This window comes from Misgurnus anguillicaudatus, chromosome 9 (assembly GCF_027580225.2).
Source record: "Misgurnus anguillicaudatus chromosome 9, ASM2758022v2, whole genome shotgun sequence".
NCBI classification, from domain to species: Eukaryota; Metazoa; Chordata; class Actinopteri; order Cypriniformes; family Cobitidae; genus Misgurnus; species Misgurnus anguillicaudatus.
In genome coordinates, this window is record NC_073345.2 from 15,503,158 (window position 1) to 15,524,427 (window position 21,270).

At 36.7% G+C, this 21,270-nt stretch overlaps 1 protein-coding gene across 2 annotated transcripts in view; it reads right to left on the reverse strand.

Moving 5' to 3' along the window:
- Window positions 1-3,554: 3,554 nt before the first annotated feature.
- Window positions 3,555-21,270, reverse strand: part of ebf1b (EBF transcription factor 1b) — a 139,509-nt gene continuing 121,793 nt past the window's right edge. Inside the window, exons 12-17 of one of the 2 annotated variants that reach the window (XM_073871166.1) lie at window positions 16,367-16,417; window positions 16,052-16,229; window positions 13,694-13,873; window positions 9,856-10,050; window positions 9,521-9,589; window positions 3,555-6,393 (exon numbers count right to left, since the gene is read on the reverse strand). In XM_073871166.1, the coding sequence (XP_073727267.1) occupies window positions 9,522-9,589; window positions 9,856-10,050; window positions 13,694-13,873; window positions 16,052-16,229; window positions 16,367-16,417 (672 nt within the window). In that variant the 3' untranslated portion in view covers window positions 3,555-6,393; window position 9,521. The remainder of the gene's footprint in view (window positions 6,394-9,520; window positions 9,590-9,855; window positions 10,051-13,693; window positions 13,874-16,051; window positions 16,230-16,366; window positions 16,418-21,270) is intronic. The other variant, XM_073871167.1, reaches the window with a different exon arrangement.

The window sequence follows — 21,270 nt, forward strand, 5'->3', positions numbered from 1 at the left end:
GAAACACCTTCCATAATACTGCCACAACAGTATAGCAAAGTTCTGCACAGAGAAATCCCATTTATAAAGTCCATCTGTAAAGTTTAGCTATTAAAATCCAACCATATTTTTTCTTACACAGAATGAAGATAATTGGGGGATAAAACGTTAAACCTGCACTGCCATTGAACTCTCAACTTCATCTACTGTAAATGCAGAGTTAGGTCAGATAGACATCATAGTTAAATCACTTTATATGTGAGGATATCTGCTGATGTCTATAAATGTAAATGATGAATCAATTAAGTGCCGAATGCATTTTAATTAAAAATGACCAGAGTCGTAATTTATGTGTTAAAGAAACAGTGAGCATATTCTTTGTGCCAGACGGATGTAATATATTAATGAACTTGAGTCATTAAAATCTCCTCCATATTACTAATAAGAGGCACTTAAAATCTGATGTGAATATAAATTGACTTGTACTCATCTTGCATAAGCCAGGATCATGTGATCATGCTCAATGTAAGTCCCTGTTCTTTAACAGTATAATGCGATGTGCAGTATGAATTTTTTATGAATGTGTAATTAACTGATTGTAAACACAGTACAATGTAAAAAAAAATTATGTGTTTAATCAACTCAGATTAACAGTTCATTTCAATTTACTATTATTTATCTTGACTAGATATGAGTTGTTAGAACTTCATTTTATAAGTTGTAGCAACTCACTTCTTGTCAAGATTAATAATCGCAGCATTGTACAAGCTGCTAAATGTAAACATTGGCATCATATCAATGTTTAGTTTTCTTGCTCTCATTTTGTTTTAAAGGCAGGATAGGCAGGAATTATCTAAAAAAACATTTTTACAAATTGTCTTTATATACAAATACATAAATAAAATGTAAGTACTCTGAAAAAGAGAGTATAAAACTCGAGTGTCTGTAGATTTTTCACGACTGTTTTAAACACAGCTCATTATTTCCATTTGGGACGAAACAAATGATTGGCTTGCGCGACTATCACTCTCTCTCGCGACCATGGCACCACCCCTGTTGCTATGGGATCTGCCTACACATGCGCACACCCGATTGATTTGAACATGCACGAGGCACTCTAGGAAGAGCAAAAGTATGGCAGAGAAAGAGCATTCAGAACTCACAGTACCTGCATATGCAGTCAGCGAAGGCAAAAAAAGGAATAAACAAAGAAATCAAACGAGAGTAAATATCGCGTGGCTTTTCCTCGAGTCAACGATGCGGTAGCGGTATTGTCTTCGGAGTGTAGTCCTCATCATAGTGCTTTCATCATGGAAACTCTTACATGCAAAAGACTGTTTATGTTTTGAATCTTCCACGAAATTCACCTTCATCACAGTGTAACTGATGGTAATGAAAAAACTTGTATTAATGCAACCTGTATAATAACTAGCTCATTTGTTACCGAATCAAACAAAATATATTTTAAACTTTACCAGTATTGATATGCTAGCTTAATAGTGAGTACTAAAAGCCATCCTATTTGTTTATATTCATAGTGATAAAGTTAGGTGTATTATTACATGTGATTGTGACATGATGATACTACATGCACCGCGCTCCTTCCTCTCTGCTCGTCTGAGGTAAATGCTTCTCCCAGCAGAGCCGGTCGGCCTCACGAGTTCATGTGTTTTGGGGGCGTGGCTTTAGAGGAAACCCAGAAAGGAGGGGGTGGAGTGAATAAAAAAATTAGCTGTGTTTAAAACAGTCGTGAGAAGTCTACAGACACTCGATTTTTCAGAGTACTTACATTTTACTTATGTATTGGTATATAAAGACAGTTTAAACCAATTTGGAAAAAAGTGTTTTAGACTGTTTTAGAATTAAACCTGCCTACTCTGCCTTTAAAGTCTGTGTAAAGTCCGATATTAAATGTGTTCTCAGTTTGTCACACCACAGAAAATGTGTTATTAAGCACTGAATGATTAAAAAATGCAAGTAAATTAAACTAGGGGTGTGTCAGCTGTCAGCGCTGAAACCACACCCATTCGCTGGAAAGCTGCTGTCTCTCTCAACTTTCAAATAAAACTACAACATTAATAGTTGCTTGTAATTGTGTTTGGGGCGGGGCCATGGTAGGTGGCTCCAGTGTGTCATCGAGCCACCATTTCAGCCCCGCCCAATTAATCCTGAACACATAGATGGTGAAAAACTGTTTTAGCGGTGTAACTCCACAATTCAGTACTACATACACTCACCTAAAGGATTATTGTGAACACCATATTAATACTGTGTTTGACCCCCTTTTGCCTTCAGAACTGTCTTAATTCTACGTGGCATTGATTCAACAAGGTGCTGAAAGCATTCTTTAGAAATTTTGGCCCATATTGATAGGATAGCATCTTGCAGTTGATGGAGATTTGTGGGTTGCACATCCAGGGCACGAAGCTCCCATTCCACCACATCCCAAAGATGCTCTATTGGGTTGAGATCTGGTGACTGTGGGGGCCATTTTAGTACAGTGAACTCATTGTCATGTCAAAAAAAACAATTTGAAATGATTCAAGCTTTGTGACATGGTGCATCCTGCTGGAAGTAGCCGTCAGAGGATGGATACATGGTGGTCATAAAGGAATGGACATGGTCAGAAACAATGCTCAGGTAGCCTGTGGCATTTAAACGATGCCCAATTGGCACTAAGGGGCCTAAAGTGTGCCAAGAAAACATCCCCCACACCATTACACCACCAGCCTGCACAGTGGTAATAAGGCATGATGGATCCATGTTCTCATTTTGTTTACGCCAAATTCTGACTCTACCATCTGAATGTCTCAACAGAAATCGAGACTCATCAGACCAGGCAACATTTTTCCAGTCTTGAACTGTCCAATTTTGGTGAGCTTGTGCAAATTGTAGCCTCTTTTTCCTATTTGTAGTGGAGATGAGTGGTACCCGGTGGGGTCTTCTGCTGTTGTAGCCCATCTGCCTCAAGGTTGTGTGTGTTGTGGCTTCACAAATGCTTTGCTGCATACCTCGGTTGTATCGAGTGTTTATTTCAGTCAAAGTTGCTCTTCTATCAGCTTGAATCAGTCGGCCCATTCTCCTCTGACCTCTAGCATCAACAAGGCATTTTCGCGCACAGGACTGCCACATACTGGATGTTTTTCCCTTTTCACACCATTCTTGTAAACCCTAGAAATAGTTGTGCATGAAAATCTCAGTAACTGAGCAGATTGTGAAATACTCAGACCGGCCGTCTGGCACCAACAACCATGCCACGCTCAAAATTGCTTAAATCATCTTTCTTTCCCATTCTGACTTTCAGTTTAGAGTTCAGGAGATTGTCTTGACCAGGACCACACCCCTAAATGCATTGAAGCAACTAATTGCATTAATGAGAAATTAAAGAGGTGTTCCTAATAATCCTTTAGGTGAGTGTAGATTACAGTCTTTGTAATGTGTTTCAACAATACATTTCTAACATTTATAATGTGTTTACTTTACACTTTAATATAATTGTTTTTGAAATTCAAATAATTTTGTGTTTCCATAAATTATTTATAAAGGTAATGTTAATAAAAACAAAGAATGAACAATCACAGACAAGAGGAAACTTTAATTAAATATTGTGAAAGTCAAAAAGTTATTTTACAGTTCAAAGGTAATTAAAAAATGATAATCTTTACAGTAGTTTCTTTTTATATTTTTCACCAGTAATAACTGCCCACTGAAGGTCCAGTCTACAAAACAAAGTTTGCATTCGACAGGTATAATAGCTGACGGTTTGAATGTGTGACATATTAATAAATCAAGTGACAAACAAATGCTGATAACTTATCAAACAGATTTATGCCCATTTCATCAACCGCTTAAACAACCGTGAAAGCCACATTTCAGAAAGAGGCCAAATAAACTGACTTAGGTGTTACAGGGTTTCAATCGACTATGTGTAAATGTAGTTCAACGTTTGTGATGACATGATGAAAATCATTAAGACATGACATGTAAAATAGAAATGTGTTATGAAATGAGATGTGTGAGCGAATGACTGTATAGACTCTTGTGCTGTTACACCACAGTTTAACCTGTACTTATTTTAAATGCTATGCAAACCATCTAAATACATTTTATTTTAAAAATAAATAAATAAGACATTTGTTGGTACACTTCAATGAAATAACCAGGAAGGAATTATTCAGGAGGGAAATAAAGAGAGACTAAATCTTGAGGGAGATCATATACTTTCTGTGCATTAAATCAATAACTCACTTTCTTTCTGGCAAGTGAAATTAAAAGATAGGCTATATTTATATTGTTTACCTGGTGAATATATTCTCAAAATTCATTGCATTAAAGTACATACTATTTAACTAATTTTGCCATCCGAAACAAAATATAAAAACAAAATATGAAACAAAAACAACACACATTTTCATGAACATAAACCCTAATCGCAATTGCAAATAGGTTTCGAAAAATAAAACATGGTACTTTGTCATACACGGTTACTACACAAATGACTCACATTTATGGACACAAATTGGCAGATGAGGAAAAAAAGAGCCAACAAGTAAAAAACATGAAGAGAGGACGACTGAAGCATGTACAGATTCACACGATACATACATACAAACATGATTCACATACATATATCCATTTTGTGATCATGAAAACCTCTGAAGTCAATGAGATCTGCTTATATACCGTAAACATTAAATCAGACTGTAAGCTGCCTCCTTCTGATTCATAAATAGATTTTTACCGAACGACTTTCGCCGAACAAAAGAAAATAATACAAACTCATACATATTCATCATTCTGTACAAAACCTCACAAGTAATGGCTTCATAGATGTTCGATCATTCATTGGAGTACAGAGATTTCACAGTGCTGTTTCACTGACACTTAGGATTTTGGTGTTCGATAAACGTAAAATACTTCTCCTTCAACTCTCGTTAAATAAATCAATCAATTTGTGGAAGGAAGTTATCAACGTTTTTTAAACCAATTAAAAGGCTAAAGTCATTCAAATGAAATAAACTAACACACTAATCATTTCTCTTTTTTGAGCATTAAATTAAAAATCCTTCATAGTTCTTTATTCAAAGAAGTTAGCAAGAGCTTTAGAAAGTTCAGGTTAGACCCCATGGCTCTGTGTATAATGTCTCATGTGTTTTTGTGCAGTGTCTTAGACTATGTTGTGTTACTATGAGTAAGTGTTTGGTCTATACTGTATGTTTTGCGGTTATATAATGATTGAATGATATAAGACTGAGTAGAGATGAAAATGAAATGTCAAATGCTGCCTTCAAGTCACATCAGAATGATTGTATTTAACTCACAACCAACACAATCTTATGGCAATACATATTTTACGAGGTGCATGGCTAATTTGTACGACCACAATTGTATGTTTTTGTAAAATTTGCTTAAAATTGTACAAAAATGTTAAGGTTAGGGGCAGAGTTTTTATTATTGTTTTTTATAATAACAGCTCGTATTTGTACAATTCACTTTATAATAATTCATACGAATTTCCGTGAGATCAGGCTGGGAAAACTCCAGAGTTAGGACTGTGTGACATTAAAATGACATTTTCATTTTGTATACATTTTGTAAACTTTACAATGATAAAAGCAATCACGCATGACTGTTTTAATTGGCCAATACATGAACTGAAAGACAGCATTACGTCAACACATGAAACATGAATGTAAAGGTAATGGCATGACAGCAACAATGCTAGCGAGTCCAATTGCTCCCTTTGGCAAATGTTATGTGGTTTAAAATCAAGGTAAAAGAGAATTTTAGGAGTATTTAATATTACATTTACATTGCTGGCACATTCTGTAGACTGGCTAATCGACATATGTTTCTTTAAAACAGTTTTTCAAATTCATTGGGACGATAACTGCGCAAACAATCACTGGTAATCCTTCATTTAGCGTATAAAATCATAAATAGAAACCACTGCAATATCGTGTCATTTCATAAAAATGGTGGTACACACAAAAACACACAAATATGATGGTAAATCAATAACTGCTTTGTTTTTTTAAATAAATAGACCTCTCATGTTATAGTTCAGATAGGGCGGGTAAGCATTGCCTGTGCCTCTTATCTTAAAAAGTGTCTACAAGGTGAGTACAAATTTCGACATTTAAACAGGGAGGTACAACAGTTCAGTTCAATGTTTTTTCCTCATCTTCCTATTTTTATTTCAAAGCAGATTGAGTTTAAAAAGGGCCTGAGTTTGTAGTTTTCATCCTTCAGAGCAGGACTGCGAATCCGTCCTTCACCGGAGTCTTCTGCACGCGCTCACTGAAACCAGCGGCTCGACACAGCGTTTCATCTTTCGCTCTGTCTACACACAAACACACACACACGCTCACACAAACACACTCTACATGGGAGGAACAATCATCCCAGAGATCACTGTGAAAAGAGAAAAATAGATTTTTTTTAATTCACTCACTCTATTATAAACATTTTCTTATTAAATGAGGTCTGCCAAAAAACCCTGTGTGAGATTGAATACAGTACATTGGGCATTCCCAGAAGATAACGTTTTTGTGCTTTTTCCCAACTTTGGAGACTTAACTGAGTTCTTAGTTATGTTTTCAGTATTAACATTGTCTTGTATAGCTCCTAAAATCAATGAAAATTAGAATATTTAGTTTTATTTGAGTTCATATTGAAATCTCAAAGACATTTAGGTCTAGACTTATGGCATATGAATAAACAAGAAGTTAATGGGCTCTATCATACACCCGGCGCAATGTTGCGCAATGCGCGACGCAAGTGTCTTTTGCTAGTTTCGACCCGGCGCAATGATCATTTTCACGTTTACCGCCACGTTGTTTAAATAGCAAATGCATTTACGCCATGAGCGTTCTGATCTAAAAATGAGGTGTGTTCACGCGCATTGTTGGCGCGTTGCTATTTTGAGGCAACTAAAATAGACTACGCCATTGACCAACTATAATATTGTTTTTTGTTATTTAAAGAGCGCATTAGTAATATGCGCCTATAAACGGGATGACAACGCGGGTTTGCTTATCACATACATGAATGCGCAGCAGCACAAAAACATTTTTAAATCCTTTTAAATAAAGAATAAAGGATTAATATAAAAGATTATTATTGAGTCTCTTGGACATAAATGAGGACCAATTATGAGACGTTAGAAGGCATAAAGGCTGCTTCACCTGTAGCCTGGTAAGTAAATAAATGCATTTGGTTTAAACAAATGCATCTATTTTTAAAGGTTTTTTAAATGCCACCCCACAGATTTATTGTATATGATGACTCTGTAACTGTGGATATGGTGAGATGAGAAACTATTTTTAGGTAATGCTTAAAAAAAAACATGGCGCTGTCTGAGTGCTGAAACGGCTCTCCGCACGTTTGTAAATTAATTTGAGTTCAAACCTTTTCTTGCATAAAATATTTTATGAGACTACATTGATTATGTGGGATATCAATACATTTACAGCAATTAAAAGCCTATTTGTACTTCTATTACTGAAAAAATGGCTTTTAAAGGGTTTAAAGGGACCATGGCATGAAAATCTGACTTTTTCCATGTTTAAGTGCTATGTTTGGGTCCCCAGTGCTTCTATCAACCTATAAAATGTGAAAAAGATCAACCCAGTAACTTAGTTTTGGTAAACCATTCTCTACAAGCACATGAAAAAATAGGTTGTTGAAAATTGGCTCTCCTTATGATGTCATAAGGAGCTCTTATTATAATAATACTGCCCCTTAATCTGCACTATCCAACCACAGCACTGCCATTTAGTGCAGAGAGAAAGAAAAAATAATTCACAATTGAGTTTGAATTGCATCAAACCACCATCATTGGGATCAGTGTTTGCACTTCATCAGCTCATTTGCATTTTAAAGGACACCCAAAACGGCACATTTTTGCAAACACCTACAAAGTGGCAATTTTAACATGCTATAACAAATTATTTATATGGTATTTTGAGCTAAAACTTTACATGTGTACTCTGGGGACACCAAAGATTTATTTGACATCTTAAAAAAGTCCTGTGACATGGCCCCTTTAATAAAAAAAAAACAATTTTAATAAAAATGAAAACACAATTTTTTAACATTATTCTTAAACAGTTTACAAAGTCCCAGTGCAACTGGCTTTTAAAGGGGATGAAAAATACGAACAACCCTTTTTGACCATGCGCTTGGCGCATAAACCAATTTTCCCGTCGTTAAATTAGCAAAGTGGATTCGGACACGCCCGTTTAGACCGTGCGCTTTAGACAATGCGCTTAGATCGTTAAAATAGGGCCCTTAATCTGTTATGTCTTAAGTGAATGTTTGGTTAAAGGTAGGGTAACAGATTTGATCCTGAAACATTTTTTGTTATGCTGGTTAAAAGTCTCCTTACATCCTGATAGCAATCACTGTGTTAAGTTGTTTAAATGTATTTGTAGAAATTTATGTTATCTGTGAAAGGCGTACGACCAAAAAATGTTCAACAAATCATAGATTTCGGTCCGAACGGACGTTTCCATTTTTGTCCCTCATACGTAAGCATAATTTGAATGCCCACCGCGCAGCGAGTCCACGCAGACACCATACGTCATCGGCGCGTTCACGTGCGCTCACCTCCTGCCTGTAAACAGTGAGAACAGCAAACTTTTCTGCTAAATTGACAACCTACACAGGAGGCACAAAACTAAAGGCATCTTTTATAACAACAACAGCAAAAACTGCCTGGATCAGCAAGAGCAAAAACCGAAATGAACATCGGTAACTTTACTGCTTTACCACGAGATGCAAACAGCTGCAGGACGCAAAAGGTCTGAAAGGGTCGTTGCACTGTTTATTTTGGTAAGGTAGGTACGCCATATGTTTGTATTGAGATGGATTCAGATATTCTACCCCGATGAAACATTGTGTTGCTTATAAAATTTTGTGTTCGTTTACGGATTAGCGTAACGATATAGTTACTACGTCTACACAACCGAACGTGTGCTTAAACTAATTCTGATGTAAACCAGTTGTTTGGTTATTTTGGCAGTGTTATTCGACTTTGTACTGCAAAGTTTTCTCACTGGTGAATGAGACATGAGATGTGACCGTCTGATCTGTGCGTGTTCATGTGTTTTGGAAGAGGCGTGACTTTGGATGGCGGTTTGACTTGAGGGTGGGATCGGGATTTCATTGCTAGGCGGCTACCGTTAGCATTTTTCAAAATGTGTTACCCTACCTTTAAGACTTTCACAACCGACTTCGAGGTTCGTTCTGATTTGAACGGGTGGGATGCATGTCAACACATACAAAACAGAGCATTCACATGCTGCAACATGCAGGCTTTCTTATTCTTTATACTCCACCATCCACTCCCCATGTAACCAGCAACACTTTTAAAAATGTGTGTTTTGGTTCAGAAAAACAAAGAAAGCCATCAGTGGCTTGAACAGCATGAGGGTGTATGAACTACACAATTCAGCTTTAAGAAACAGCATGGATGGGTGGATGGAAGAGATATAGAAACATGGGATGACTATGAAATAAGTATGAAGAAGTAACATACTTCAGGAGAAGGCCAGGCCCTGGAGTGCGCTGGCTGTGGAGTACTTGTTAGAGTCGACAAAAGACTGATCTGAGGCCAGGAGTGGAGAAAAGGGGACAGAAAGAGAAAGAGAGGTTAATTTCAGACTGACTAATGGGTGAGTATATGATCAAAGGAAGGTTAGACATTCATGCTGCTACAATAAAAACCTGTAATGGACTTAAATATGCACAAACATACATATCCATATATTTTAGTCAAAGTAGTAGTCACCATCCCTATTTCAAAATTTCACAGCTTTGTGACATCATCACTGCCACTAAAAACATGTTTGAAATCTGCGAATGAAAGAATACCTTGGAGACCATTCCCATTGGTGCCGGTGCATGTGGGTGGAGGCGAGGACTGAGGTCGTACGACAGGAGCGAACGCGCTTTTCTGCTTTACAGCCGAAACCATGTTTGCTGGAGAGAAGGAGAAGATTCCAGAAGAGCTGCTGCAGTTTGATGGCAGGCTGGTAGAGGAGGCCATGGTGGGGCTGGAGGGGACAACTGCAGGGACACAAGAAATACGGTGGAGAAATAGATTTTAGTTTGAGAGTGCAAACAAACAAAAGGAGATTTAAAGTCAGAAAAGCCATGTTGGAATGGATGAGGGGTGAGAAAAATCACTTTGAATGAAAGAAAACTTTAACTTTCCTTTTTAGTGTGCAATAAAAAAGTAATATTAAATTATTAATTAATAAAATAATAAATCATAAATAGAAACAGAAGCAGGTTAATAATACATTTTCTATATGGTCATCTCATCAAATATAGGGAATACCTCAAAATGTTCGAATGATGTTGTGACTTAAAAGTAAATCAATCTAAAGTAAATTATTAAAATAATTTTATATTAATGGGGACATTTGACAAGACTTTTTTGAGATGTAAAATAAATCTTTGGTGTGCCCAGAGTAGATTTATGTGAAGTTGTAGCTTAAAATACCATATAGATAATTTGTTATACACTAAAAAATGATTAATTGAATTTAATAATTTTTTTAAGGTAAGTGGTTGCAATCAATTTATTTAAGCTACATTTAAACAAAAAAGATTAGTAAAGTAAAATAAAATATAAAACTTTTGTTTAAATGTAGCTTAAATAAATTGCAACCACTTACCTTAAAAAATTTGATTAAATTCAATGAATCATTTTTTTCAGTGTAGCATTTTAAAGGAATAGTTTACCCAAAAATGTTGTGAAGCACATGCGCGAGACTAAAATCCCGTGACTGCAGTGACGCGGATGACGCGTTATCCTCAGACATGTTTGCGAAGTCAAACTTACAGTGTGCGTCTCCCTTAGGGCCGATTCACAACGGCTGCGTGGCATGTGCGTCTCAGCTGCGTGACGTGTCTGTTTTTATTTAGGCTCACATGTTAGCAGGTTTGACAGTTCACACCGCCAGCATGACACGCACGTCTCAGGCGCGGCTCGAGCCGCGCCGAAAACGCGTGCATGCTAGGAATAGGACCGACGCCTATTTTTCACGCCACACGCAAGCGTCTTGGAAGCGTTTCCAGGCAAAATATTACCTATAGCAACAACACTGTGCCACGCAACTGACACGCAACAGACACGCAACAGATACGTCACGCAGCCTTAGACTGTAAACGAAGACCGGGCGTACAAAACAAACAAACAAAAAAACAGCTGGGGCGCACCACATAACACGTCAACTGCGACGTACGTCATCCCTATCACTGCAGTCACGTGACTTTAGTCTCGTGCATGCGCTTCATAAAAGACGCGGAAGAGAAGACAATGCTGAATAAAGTTGTAATTTTTGGAGCAAAATTTTTTTGATGCTTCAACACATTCTAACTGACCCACTGATGTCTCACATGGACTACTTTGATGATGTTTTTATTACCTTTCTGGACATGGACAGTTATATCATACGTAAATTTTCAATACAGGGTCAACAAGCTCTCGGACTAAATCTAAAACATCTTAAACTGTGTTCCGAAGATGAACGGAGGTCTTACAAGTTTGGAACGACATGAGGGTGAGTCATTAATGATATTATTTTTATTTTTGGGTGAACTATCCCTTTAAAATTGACACTTTGTTGCAGGTGTAAGCAAAAATTTGCTGTTTTTGGGTGTGTCCTTTTAAATGCAAATGAGCTGATCTCTGCAATAAATGATAGAGCTGTGGTTGGATAGTGCAGATTAAGGGGTGGTGTTATCCCCTTCTGACATCACAGGGGGAGCCAAATTTCAATGAGAATTTTTTTCACATGCTTGCAGAGAATAGTTTACCAAAACTTATTTACTGGGTTGTTTTTGTCACATTTTCTAGGTTTATAGAAGCACTGGGCACCCAATTATAGCACTTAAACATAAAAAAGACAGATTTTCATGATATGTCCCCTTTAATAATTACATTATAGCATCTTTAAAGAAGCCACCCTTCATCTAAACTTTTTTCAAATGTACTCTTGGCATTTTATCAGCCAATTTTTTGATATCCCATCCTCAACTATTTGTTACCAGTGGCTGCCAGTGACTTCTTTTTTAAGGGCGCACGATGCAAAGCTCGTCACAACATGTATGTGATGTCAAAATACAAGCCTGCTGCAGATGCGTTTAAAGGGTTTATGATAAAAGAGACACTCACGTTTGCCAAATACTCATTTAGCCTCATGTGTAATCAGAGATAAGTGTTAAGTTAGTGTCTTTTTGGTTTGTGAAATAAATTGTTAAAATGTTGGCACATATACATTTTCTTCACATAACTAATTTTAAACATGTATATGCCTTCAGATTAAAATGTTTTTTTTAAGATCATGAGAAAAATTCGGTGATGATACACTTTTAAATGGTAAAAAAACAAAGCTTTCTGAACTTTGTGATGTTTCTCGATTGATCGACTACGATTATAATGTGTTTCTAAGCAAAGTGTTTGAAAAACAATTGTTTCTTTTGGTATACAGTGTGCAGATGTTGAAGTTACACAGTTACCTTTAACATGTTGTAGTCACAATTTTGGGCAGACCATTCAAACAAATTAATACATTGTTGACTGAATTACTTCAACAAATCAGGTTCAACTTTGCAAGCAATGACCCAATCCATTTTTCAAGGCCTAACAAATCAATGAATGAAATCTGGAATCTTAACAGGGGTCTCTGGGATTGATTAGAAGTGTCTGATGGAGTCAGCAAGCCTTTTAAAATACGTGTTAACATTGCTGGATGTTAGTGGTGCAATTGAATTGTTACCCTTCAATTACTATATTGATTTAATTACCAGTCTTTAATTCAGGGCCGACATGTAATGCGTCTTTGATACAGACTGATACACATACAAAGTCCTACTTACAAACTTCTTACTCTGTGTAAGACAACCCTTAAGAGAGTCATTAGAGGATAATGTGGGCAGGGTTGAATTGCTACACTCAAACATGTTTTCCTTTTCCCTTTAGTGGTCTGTTTGTGTCTTGAAGTTTTGCGTGCCGTTAGTCTTTTTAAAGATTTACTGTCAGATTTTTCCTCAGACGCACAGCCCTCACTTCTAAAGACATAATTAAACCAAACAAACAAATCCTAATTCTTTGTCTCTTTCTCACTCACTTTCTGTCTGGTTAATTGGAAAGATGGAGCAATTAGGAAGTACAGTAGCATGATGAATAACAGCTGGAGGGAGGTGGCGCTGTCACACGAGTGGAAGGAAGAGAGAAAAGGACGGAGCAGGTGCATTGTGGGAATCCTCATTTGGGAATTCGCTCAGACCTACAGACCTACACTGTCAGATATCCTGCAACATCGCGCATCGAACACAAAAGTTTGTCTGGAACAAGAGCTTTGGGTATCATTAGTGTTTCTTTTTCTAATAATCATACATTTTTGTACGATTCCCTTTGTACGAATTCATACAAATTATCCACCTCGTAAAATACGTACGAATTCCCATGAGGTATTTTATAAAAGCACTGAAAAAATTAACTAAAACAAATCACTTGGTTTTTGTATTTTTGCATCCAACTTTGATCTTTTTTTGGCCACATTGTGTATGACATTTTATTTAGTTTAGACTCTTGCAATCATACAGTACTGTTGAAATGAATATCAGCACTATTTTGTACAGATATGCAAAATAAGAGGATTTCTGCAGTATTGCTGTTGAGGTCACAGTTCATACTCACTGGCATAGGGTGAATTGGCGGCAGAGCCATTCAGGAAACTTGGAGAGCTGTTCAAGTTGGTCATGGCACTGTTGCCATAGCCATTCATGCTGGTGGAGACCGTACTGTAAGTGCTCTGTTGAGGGGTGGAGCTTGGCACATAACCGTGTGGAGATACGCTACTCGTGTTACGAATGAAACCTGCAGCCAAATGTAAAGAGAGAACTTAGTCAACCTTATGAAGAAGTACACCACAGTTTTTTTAATCACACTATACATTATAATTACAATATAATATCATATGGCATGCTGTAGTTATGCTATTATTTAGTGTTGTAGTCAAGACCACCTAAACCGAGTCCAAGTCATGACCAAGACCAAGACAGGTCGAGACCGAGACAAGACCAAGACAGGTCGAGACCGAGTCAAGACCAAGACCATTGCAAGTCACTGCATTAAAACACTTATGATAAAATGTGGAATATGCATATGATTAGGCAATTCTTGTCTGTGTGTGTGCGTGTGTGTGTGTGTGTATGCCATCAGAGAAGTTGATAAAATAATCAAAGGCATTGCAGATATGTGGGAATTTCTCTTCGTCAATAAAAGTGAACAAACACTAAAGAGCTGAAATGAACTTAACCATTTAATCTGAACTGTCTTTCCATAGCTTGCCATCCACTTAACACAGTTGCAGGTGTTTTTAGTAATAAAATTAATAAACTGTCATTGGGAGAAACTTACCGTGCCATGCCAACATCATATGCCAAACCTGAATAAACTGCATAAAATTAATGATAAAAAATACATTTGTGATATGCACTGCAGAAAATGATTTTCAAGAAAAAACTTGTTTTTAGTAAAATATCTAAAAATTCTTAAATTAAGATGTTTTTTCTTGATGAGCAAAACTACCCAAGAAAATAAGTCTAGTTTTTAGAGCAAAAATATCAAATTTAAGTGATTTTGTGCATAAAACAAGCAAAAAAAACTTGAACATTTTTCTTAAACACTAAATTCAAGAAAAATTCAGATTTTTTGCTTGTTTTATGCACAAAATCACTTAAATTTGATATTTTTGCTCTAAAAACTAGACTTATTTTCTTGGGTCGTTTTGTTCAAAATACTAAGAATTTTTTTCTTGAAAATATTTTTTTGCAGTATGCCGTCAGTTGTGGTCTTGACCGGTCTTGAAATAAAATTCTGAGTCCTCTTTGTCAGAGACTGAGACGAGACCGAGTAAAAATGCGGTCGATTCCAAGACAAGACCAAGACCTTTAAAAAGTGATCTTGAGAGCGAGACCGGTCTCAAGAACTACAACACTAATATTATCATAGCTTTTATAATAATGGTCCGAGGAAAGTCTTGACTCTTTCCCCGCCATTGACGGGTTATCTCGTCAATTAAGAGAAAACATTTGCATGAAAAAACGAGTTTTTTGTTTGTTTGTTTGTTTTTTGGTTATCTGTAATACCGCACTAACACAATTTATAAAAAAAACTGAAGCAAAAAATTATTTATTATTTGTATGTTTTGCTAATCGTTCTGAATCTGATCTCTAACAAAATTCCTTCACAAAAATGCAATTATTTCAGTTTTTTGCTAAAAAAATATTTTTTTAAGAAAAATACCCAGAGTTTATAAGCAGAGAAAAAAATATAGATGGGATGAAAAAAATTGTCCCACTTTGTTTATTATTTGTTTGAAAGCAGAGGGTCTGTTCTTTCATTTGATATATTTGTATGTTCATATATTTTTAGAAGAATTTTTTCCTGAAAGGCATTTTGTACCGAGCCCCTAAGGTGACATTAGAGTAAAAAAATCAAAAGTTTAGATTCATGTGCTCACGTGAAACTTTTGCGTGTGTTTCACGAAAGTCCCATGTGAGCATGCGATAGGTTCACATGCGCACGCAAAACTAAACTCGATAGCTTCACGTGCGCACGCGAAACTAAACTCAATAGTTTCACGTGCGCACGCGAAACTAAACTTTATTTAATTTTGCTCCATGTCCCCTTAGGGGCTCCGTAATTTTGTGAAAGTTTTGTGAAAATCACAAAAAAATGCTGGCGGGCAACTTAAAAAAAAAAGGCTGGTGTGGAATGAGTTAAAGACATCAGATTCATTTTTGTAGGTGTGTGTTTATATTTGAGCCAGTAATGGGTTAAAACAACCTAGCATTTTGTGTTAATTACAACCCAATGGTTTGGGTTAGTCCCTTTTTAACCTTTTTTAGAGTGTAGGTTTTAAGTATGGTAATGTTTTGTTAGTGAATAATAAATAAATAACTAATTCTGGATCAAAATTTTTCACACAACCACCTCTTTATGTAGTGCCTTAACAAAAGTATACTGTATGTGCGTCTATGAAGGACTCACCCTGGCCTCCACCCTGAGATGACTCTGAGACGTTAACAGCGAGCTGTCCGGTGAAGGAGTTGACACCCATCATACTCGCGTGGACGGAGCTGTTGGTCAGGCCGGTCAGCTGGTTGTGGTTTCGTGGCACATTGTACAGGGCTTCTGCAATGTCCGCTGCTCGCTTCAGAATGATTTCCTAAATTACAATAATCCATCATCTCCCAATTTAACACTTTCAATTACAGACACTTTAGCGGTAAGGAGATTGAGTCTGATTCAGCGTTGAATACTGTTTGTACAGAAATAAATAAATAAGGTGTGAGTTGTCTTCACCTGGTTGTTGTGTGGCATTCCATAAAGTGCTTCCACCAAATCTGCGGCTCTCTTCAAAATCACTTCCTGATTAAACATAAATAAGGGGGGTGTTAAAATGTCCATTCTTTGTCTTTTTACAGTCCGTTATACTTGCAAGTACTTTACATTGTGATGTGGTTCCCTTTCACAGAAGATAAAAGTCTAATTTGCGTTTAATGACATGGCAGCCAAGAGGAACACATGGAGATGATGTTTGCTCAATTGTTCAGTGTCTGTCAGGATGAAAAAGTGCAGTATTTCAGCTAACATCTGCTTTGCGTTGAGGAAGGACAATGCGATCTATGTTTGCAGCGAAGGTCACTCGGTTTCATAGTGCTGGGCAATAACTCAGTTGAAAGCCAGCGCTCATAAGAGCTCTTGTGATGATGGTACATCAGAGATGAAATCGATGTGTTCCCGCTAATGAGAAGTAATTACTTTAACATATGCTTTTCTGCGCAGTCACATGACGGGGGAAAAGGGGCGACGGGTATCGTGATTGTTTAAGTGAAGTGGCTGGAAAACATTAGCGGCTTGTGTGCTTTTTTTAATAATGTGATAATGTGGTTTGTGCAATATCTTCACATTATCGAACTGACATGTGGGGTATTAGCATGGGATAAGTGCACGGTTATCCTGTCCACTTCAGACACGATACTGTGTTTCAACAAATTTTTTAAATGATTAATGACATAAGATTACGTTAAATTGCATGTTATCGAAATGTTTCACGTTTCACAAACACAAAAGCACTATTTTAAATGATCACACAGTAAATCAAAAAAGCAGAACAAGTAAACAAATGTTTTTTTTCTGTAAAGTGTAACTTAATTCAGCTGTCATGAGCAATGTCATCATGAGGTCATCGCAGAAAACACACATACTGATAAGACATTTTTACTTTTGGATAAGAGCCCCTGCCAATTGCATAAATCTGTCGGTAACACTTTACAATAAGGTTATTCGTTAAAGGGACACTCCACTTTTTTTGAAAACAGGCTCATGTTCCAGCTCCACTTGAGTGAAATATTAGATTTTTACAGTTTTGGAATCCATTCAGTCGATCCCTGGGTCTGGCGCTACCACTTTTAGCATAGCTTAGCATAATCCATTGAATCTGATTAGACCATTAGCATCGCGCTAAACATAACCAAAGAGTTTCAATATTTTTCCTATTTAAAAATTTAAGACTCTTCTGTAGTTACATCATGTACTAAGACTGACAGAAAATGACTGTACCATGGCTGCCGCAGGTGCAATGATATTACCCAGCTGCTGCGTAAAATCATTGCGCCCTCTGCAGCCATGTTACGCAGCAATAAAAAAATCACAACTTTTAATTTTCTTTCGGTCTTAGTACACGATGTAACTACAGGAGAGTCAAGTTTTAAAGAGGAAAAAATATCGAAACTCTTTAGTTATCTTTTATTATTATTTTATTATTTTTGAGCGCGATGCTAATGGTCTAATCAGATTCAATGGATTGTGCTAAGCTATGCTAAAAGTGGTAGCACCAGATCTAAAGATCGGCTGAATGGATTCCAAACCGGTAAAAATCTAATGTTTAACTCTAGCTAAGCTGGAAAATGAGCATATTTTCAAAAAGTGGAGTGTTTTTTAACAATAGTTTAAGGAATAGTCAATTTTTTTAAAAGAAAAATACAGATAATTTACTCACCACCATGTCATCCAAAATGTTGATGTCTTTCTTTGTTCAGTCGAGAAGAAATTATGTTTTTTGAGGAAAACATTGCATTCTCATTTTAATGGACTTTAATGGACACCAACACTTAACACTTAACTCAACACTTAACAGTTTTTTTCAACGGAGTTTCAAAGGACTATAAACGATCCCAAACGAGATATAAGGGTCTTATCTAGCGAAATGATAAAAAAAATCAGAAAAATAAAAAATATGCACTTTAAACCACAACTTCTCGTCTAGGTCTGGTCCAGCGCGACCTAACGTAAATGCGTAGTGACGTAGGGAGGTCACGTGTTACATATATAAAACACACATTTGCGGACCATTGTAAACAATAAACTAACACAAAGACATTAATTAGTATCATTCCACATACAACAACGTCGGAACGGTCCTCTTTCAACACACTTGTAAACACTGGGGCGGAGTTTCCTCTGTGACCTCTTGACGTCATGACGTATTGCATCAGGTCCCGCTGACGCTTTCAGGACCGGAGGAAGATGAGAAATTGTGGTTTAAAAGTGTATATTTGTTATTTTTCTAGTCAAAAATGACAATCGTTTCGCTAGATAAGACCCTTATGCCTCGTTTGGGATCGTTTATAGTCCTTTGAAACTCCGTGTAAAAAACTGTTACGTGTTAAGTGTTAAGTGTTAAGTGTTGGTGTCCATTAAAGTCCATTAAAATGAGAAAAATCCTGCAATGTTTTCCTCAAAAAACATTATTTCGTCTGGACTGAACAAAGAAAGACATCAACATTTTGGATGACATGGTGGTGAGTAAATTATCTAGATTTTTCTTTTAAGAAAATGGACTATTCCTTTAAGGCATTAGCTAACATTAAACATACAATGAACAATACTTGTACAGCATGTATTAATCTGCCTTTACTGATTTTTTTATGTTAACTTTTTTACTATTGTATTGGCATAAACTAACATTAAGCAAGACTTTTTACAAATATCATTGTAACTGATTTAATGTAAAAAAGGTTTATTTTAATTTTACTATATCTTTGTTACACGTTACCTGTACTTACTGGTAACAACAGTAAATTATACATAATTGCATGCATCGAACCCTAAACCAAACCCTAATCCTAAAGTACTCAGTACTTAAATATACACTTTATATACACTGTAACATAGACAAAATAAAGTGTAACAAAAATGTATCGATACAAAGTTTAACATACGATTAGTGTATTTTTCATATTGTTTGAACACAAACACAAACTGTTCTCACGGTTCTCAAACACTTTATGTTGTCTAAAGGAGAACTTAATGCAGATAGGCACCGCTCCAGCTAACAGAGTGACAGGCAGAAAATTGCACACCTCCCCACCTGCAACCTTCCCCAGGATCTAACCCCCTTAGCATGTGTGTGAGCGCTGTGTTGGAACATATTGCCTCTCAATCAGCCCTAGGGTGTGTCGCCCCGCTCGCTCAAACACAGACGAGAGCTCACAAACAAAACATGACGGGGGGTCAGGCAAGCAATGAGGAGTTTAGTGCGCTGTCCAAGGTGCTAAATTCACTCAATTACGGTCACGCCGGCACTGTGTTAACCTCTCATTATCATCACGGGAGACTGTCGGAGCGATAGATCCTGCGGGGAGAGAGAGAGGAGGCGGAGGAGGGACTCTCTGAAGCCCGGCGGAAAGGGATACGGGCGAGCGAAAGGCCCTGAATGAACGAGGGGAGGCCTGGAGGCAGTGAATTCCCAGTACGTGTGTATACAGCCAAAACATCAATCAGAAGCGATGGAAAGATGAGGAGCAGAGGTGGATGATGAATATTGGGGAGCAAAAATGCTGAACTCTATAGATCACACTGGTAAAATATAATGGGAAAGTTTTTTATGTCTCTGGACCAGGTGCTTAAAGTCAAAAAGCCATCGAATCGGTTGGGAAATCATAACTTGTTTACCATTACAAAAGAAATACCATTATCATTACAATCTGTCAGTGATAAACCTCACACTACCTTAAACAGAGGTTGTTAAGGTCACACACCCCTTGTTTTTTGTATAGGGTTCTTGAGTTGGATGTATAGTTGTCTGCATTACTTTTTACTGTTATTAAAAGTTACTTTATTGGTAAAATCATATTGTTTTATATTCATTGTAGGGTTCAGAAACACAAGCCATAATTTTCACCTTGTCAACTGTTTTTTTACATAAACTCATCCTACATAATGTAGAAAATATAACACTGATATCTTTAATATTGATTAAAGATTAACGAAACTTTGATGCTCCAAATCTCCTCATTAGATTATGAGACTTTAGCCTGACAGATTTCACAGACAGGGTCACAAATGTCAAAGTTGGCCATTTGTCAGCATAACCTCACCAAACACCATAAAAATTCATAATGGCCATCTTAAATGTAGTAATTATGTGAAGTCATTTCTCCTGACATTACGTGGCCACGCTCTAAACCCATTATAGGAAGTGACACACCATGTATTGATCATCATTTTGAAACTGATACAACTAATACGCTCTTTACTAATGTACGCTGTCCGGATACGTCGAGTGTTGATTAGATCAGCTCTGATGCAGCATGACATCATCATGTACTTTTAACTGCAACAAAGTGACATCATAGTTCGAAATGATATCAGCGAAGCCCGAGAAAGCTCATTAAAATGTTTCGTAAAATAAAATGGGATAAAATGCTGTTGTTGACTTTGGAAAGCACGTTGCCCTAAATTTTGGTTTGACACTTTAGCAGTCAACAAGCATTGATGCCAAATTGTTGATGGTTCTCACATATCTGAAGTTTTTTACATTTTAACCTGTTCCTCACACAACGCTTTTAAATAACTTTTAAATAAAATATGTGTACAAGTCACATGGCCTACTTTAATAGGGTTTTATTGGAGCTTGGCAGCTGGTGGTTACTGTATGTATGTATTATATCAACTAGAGTAGCATAAACATTCTCCTGTTTTATTTCATATAAAATACGAAACAAATACAAGGACAAATTTGTGTAGATCAGTTAATTATGAACTTTGTGTAAATCAGTCAACAATGATTAAAAAACACTCTGAAATGGGCAGTTTGTATTGGTATATGCTATCATAACAGGAGCAGATCTCATTTTCAATGTAGCTGTCCAGCAGAGCATTCAAACTTCTGTCATCCTCTCTAATCCTTTCATACGGGCTAC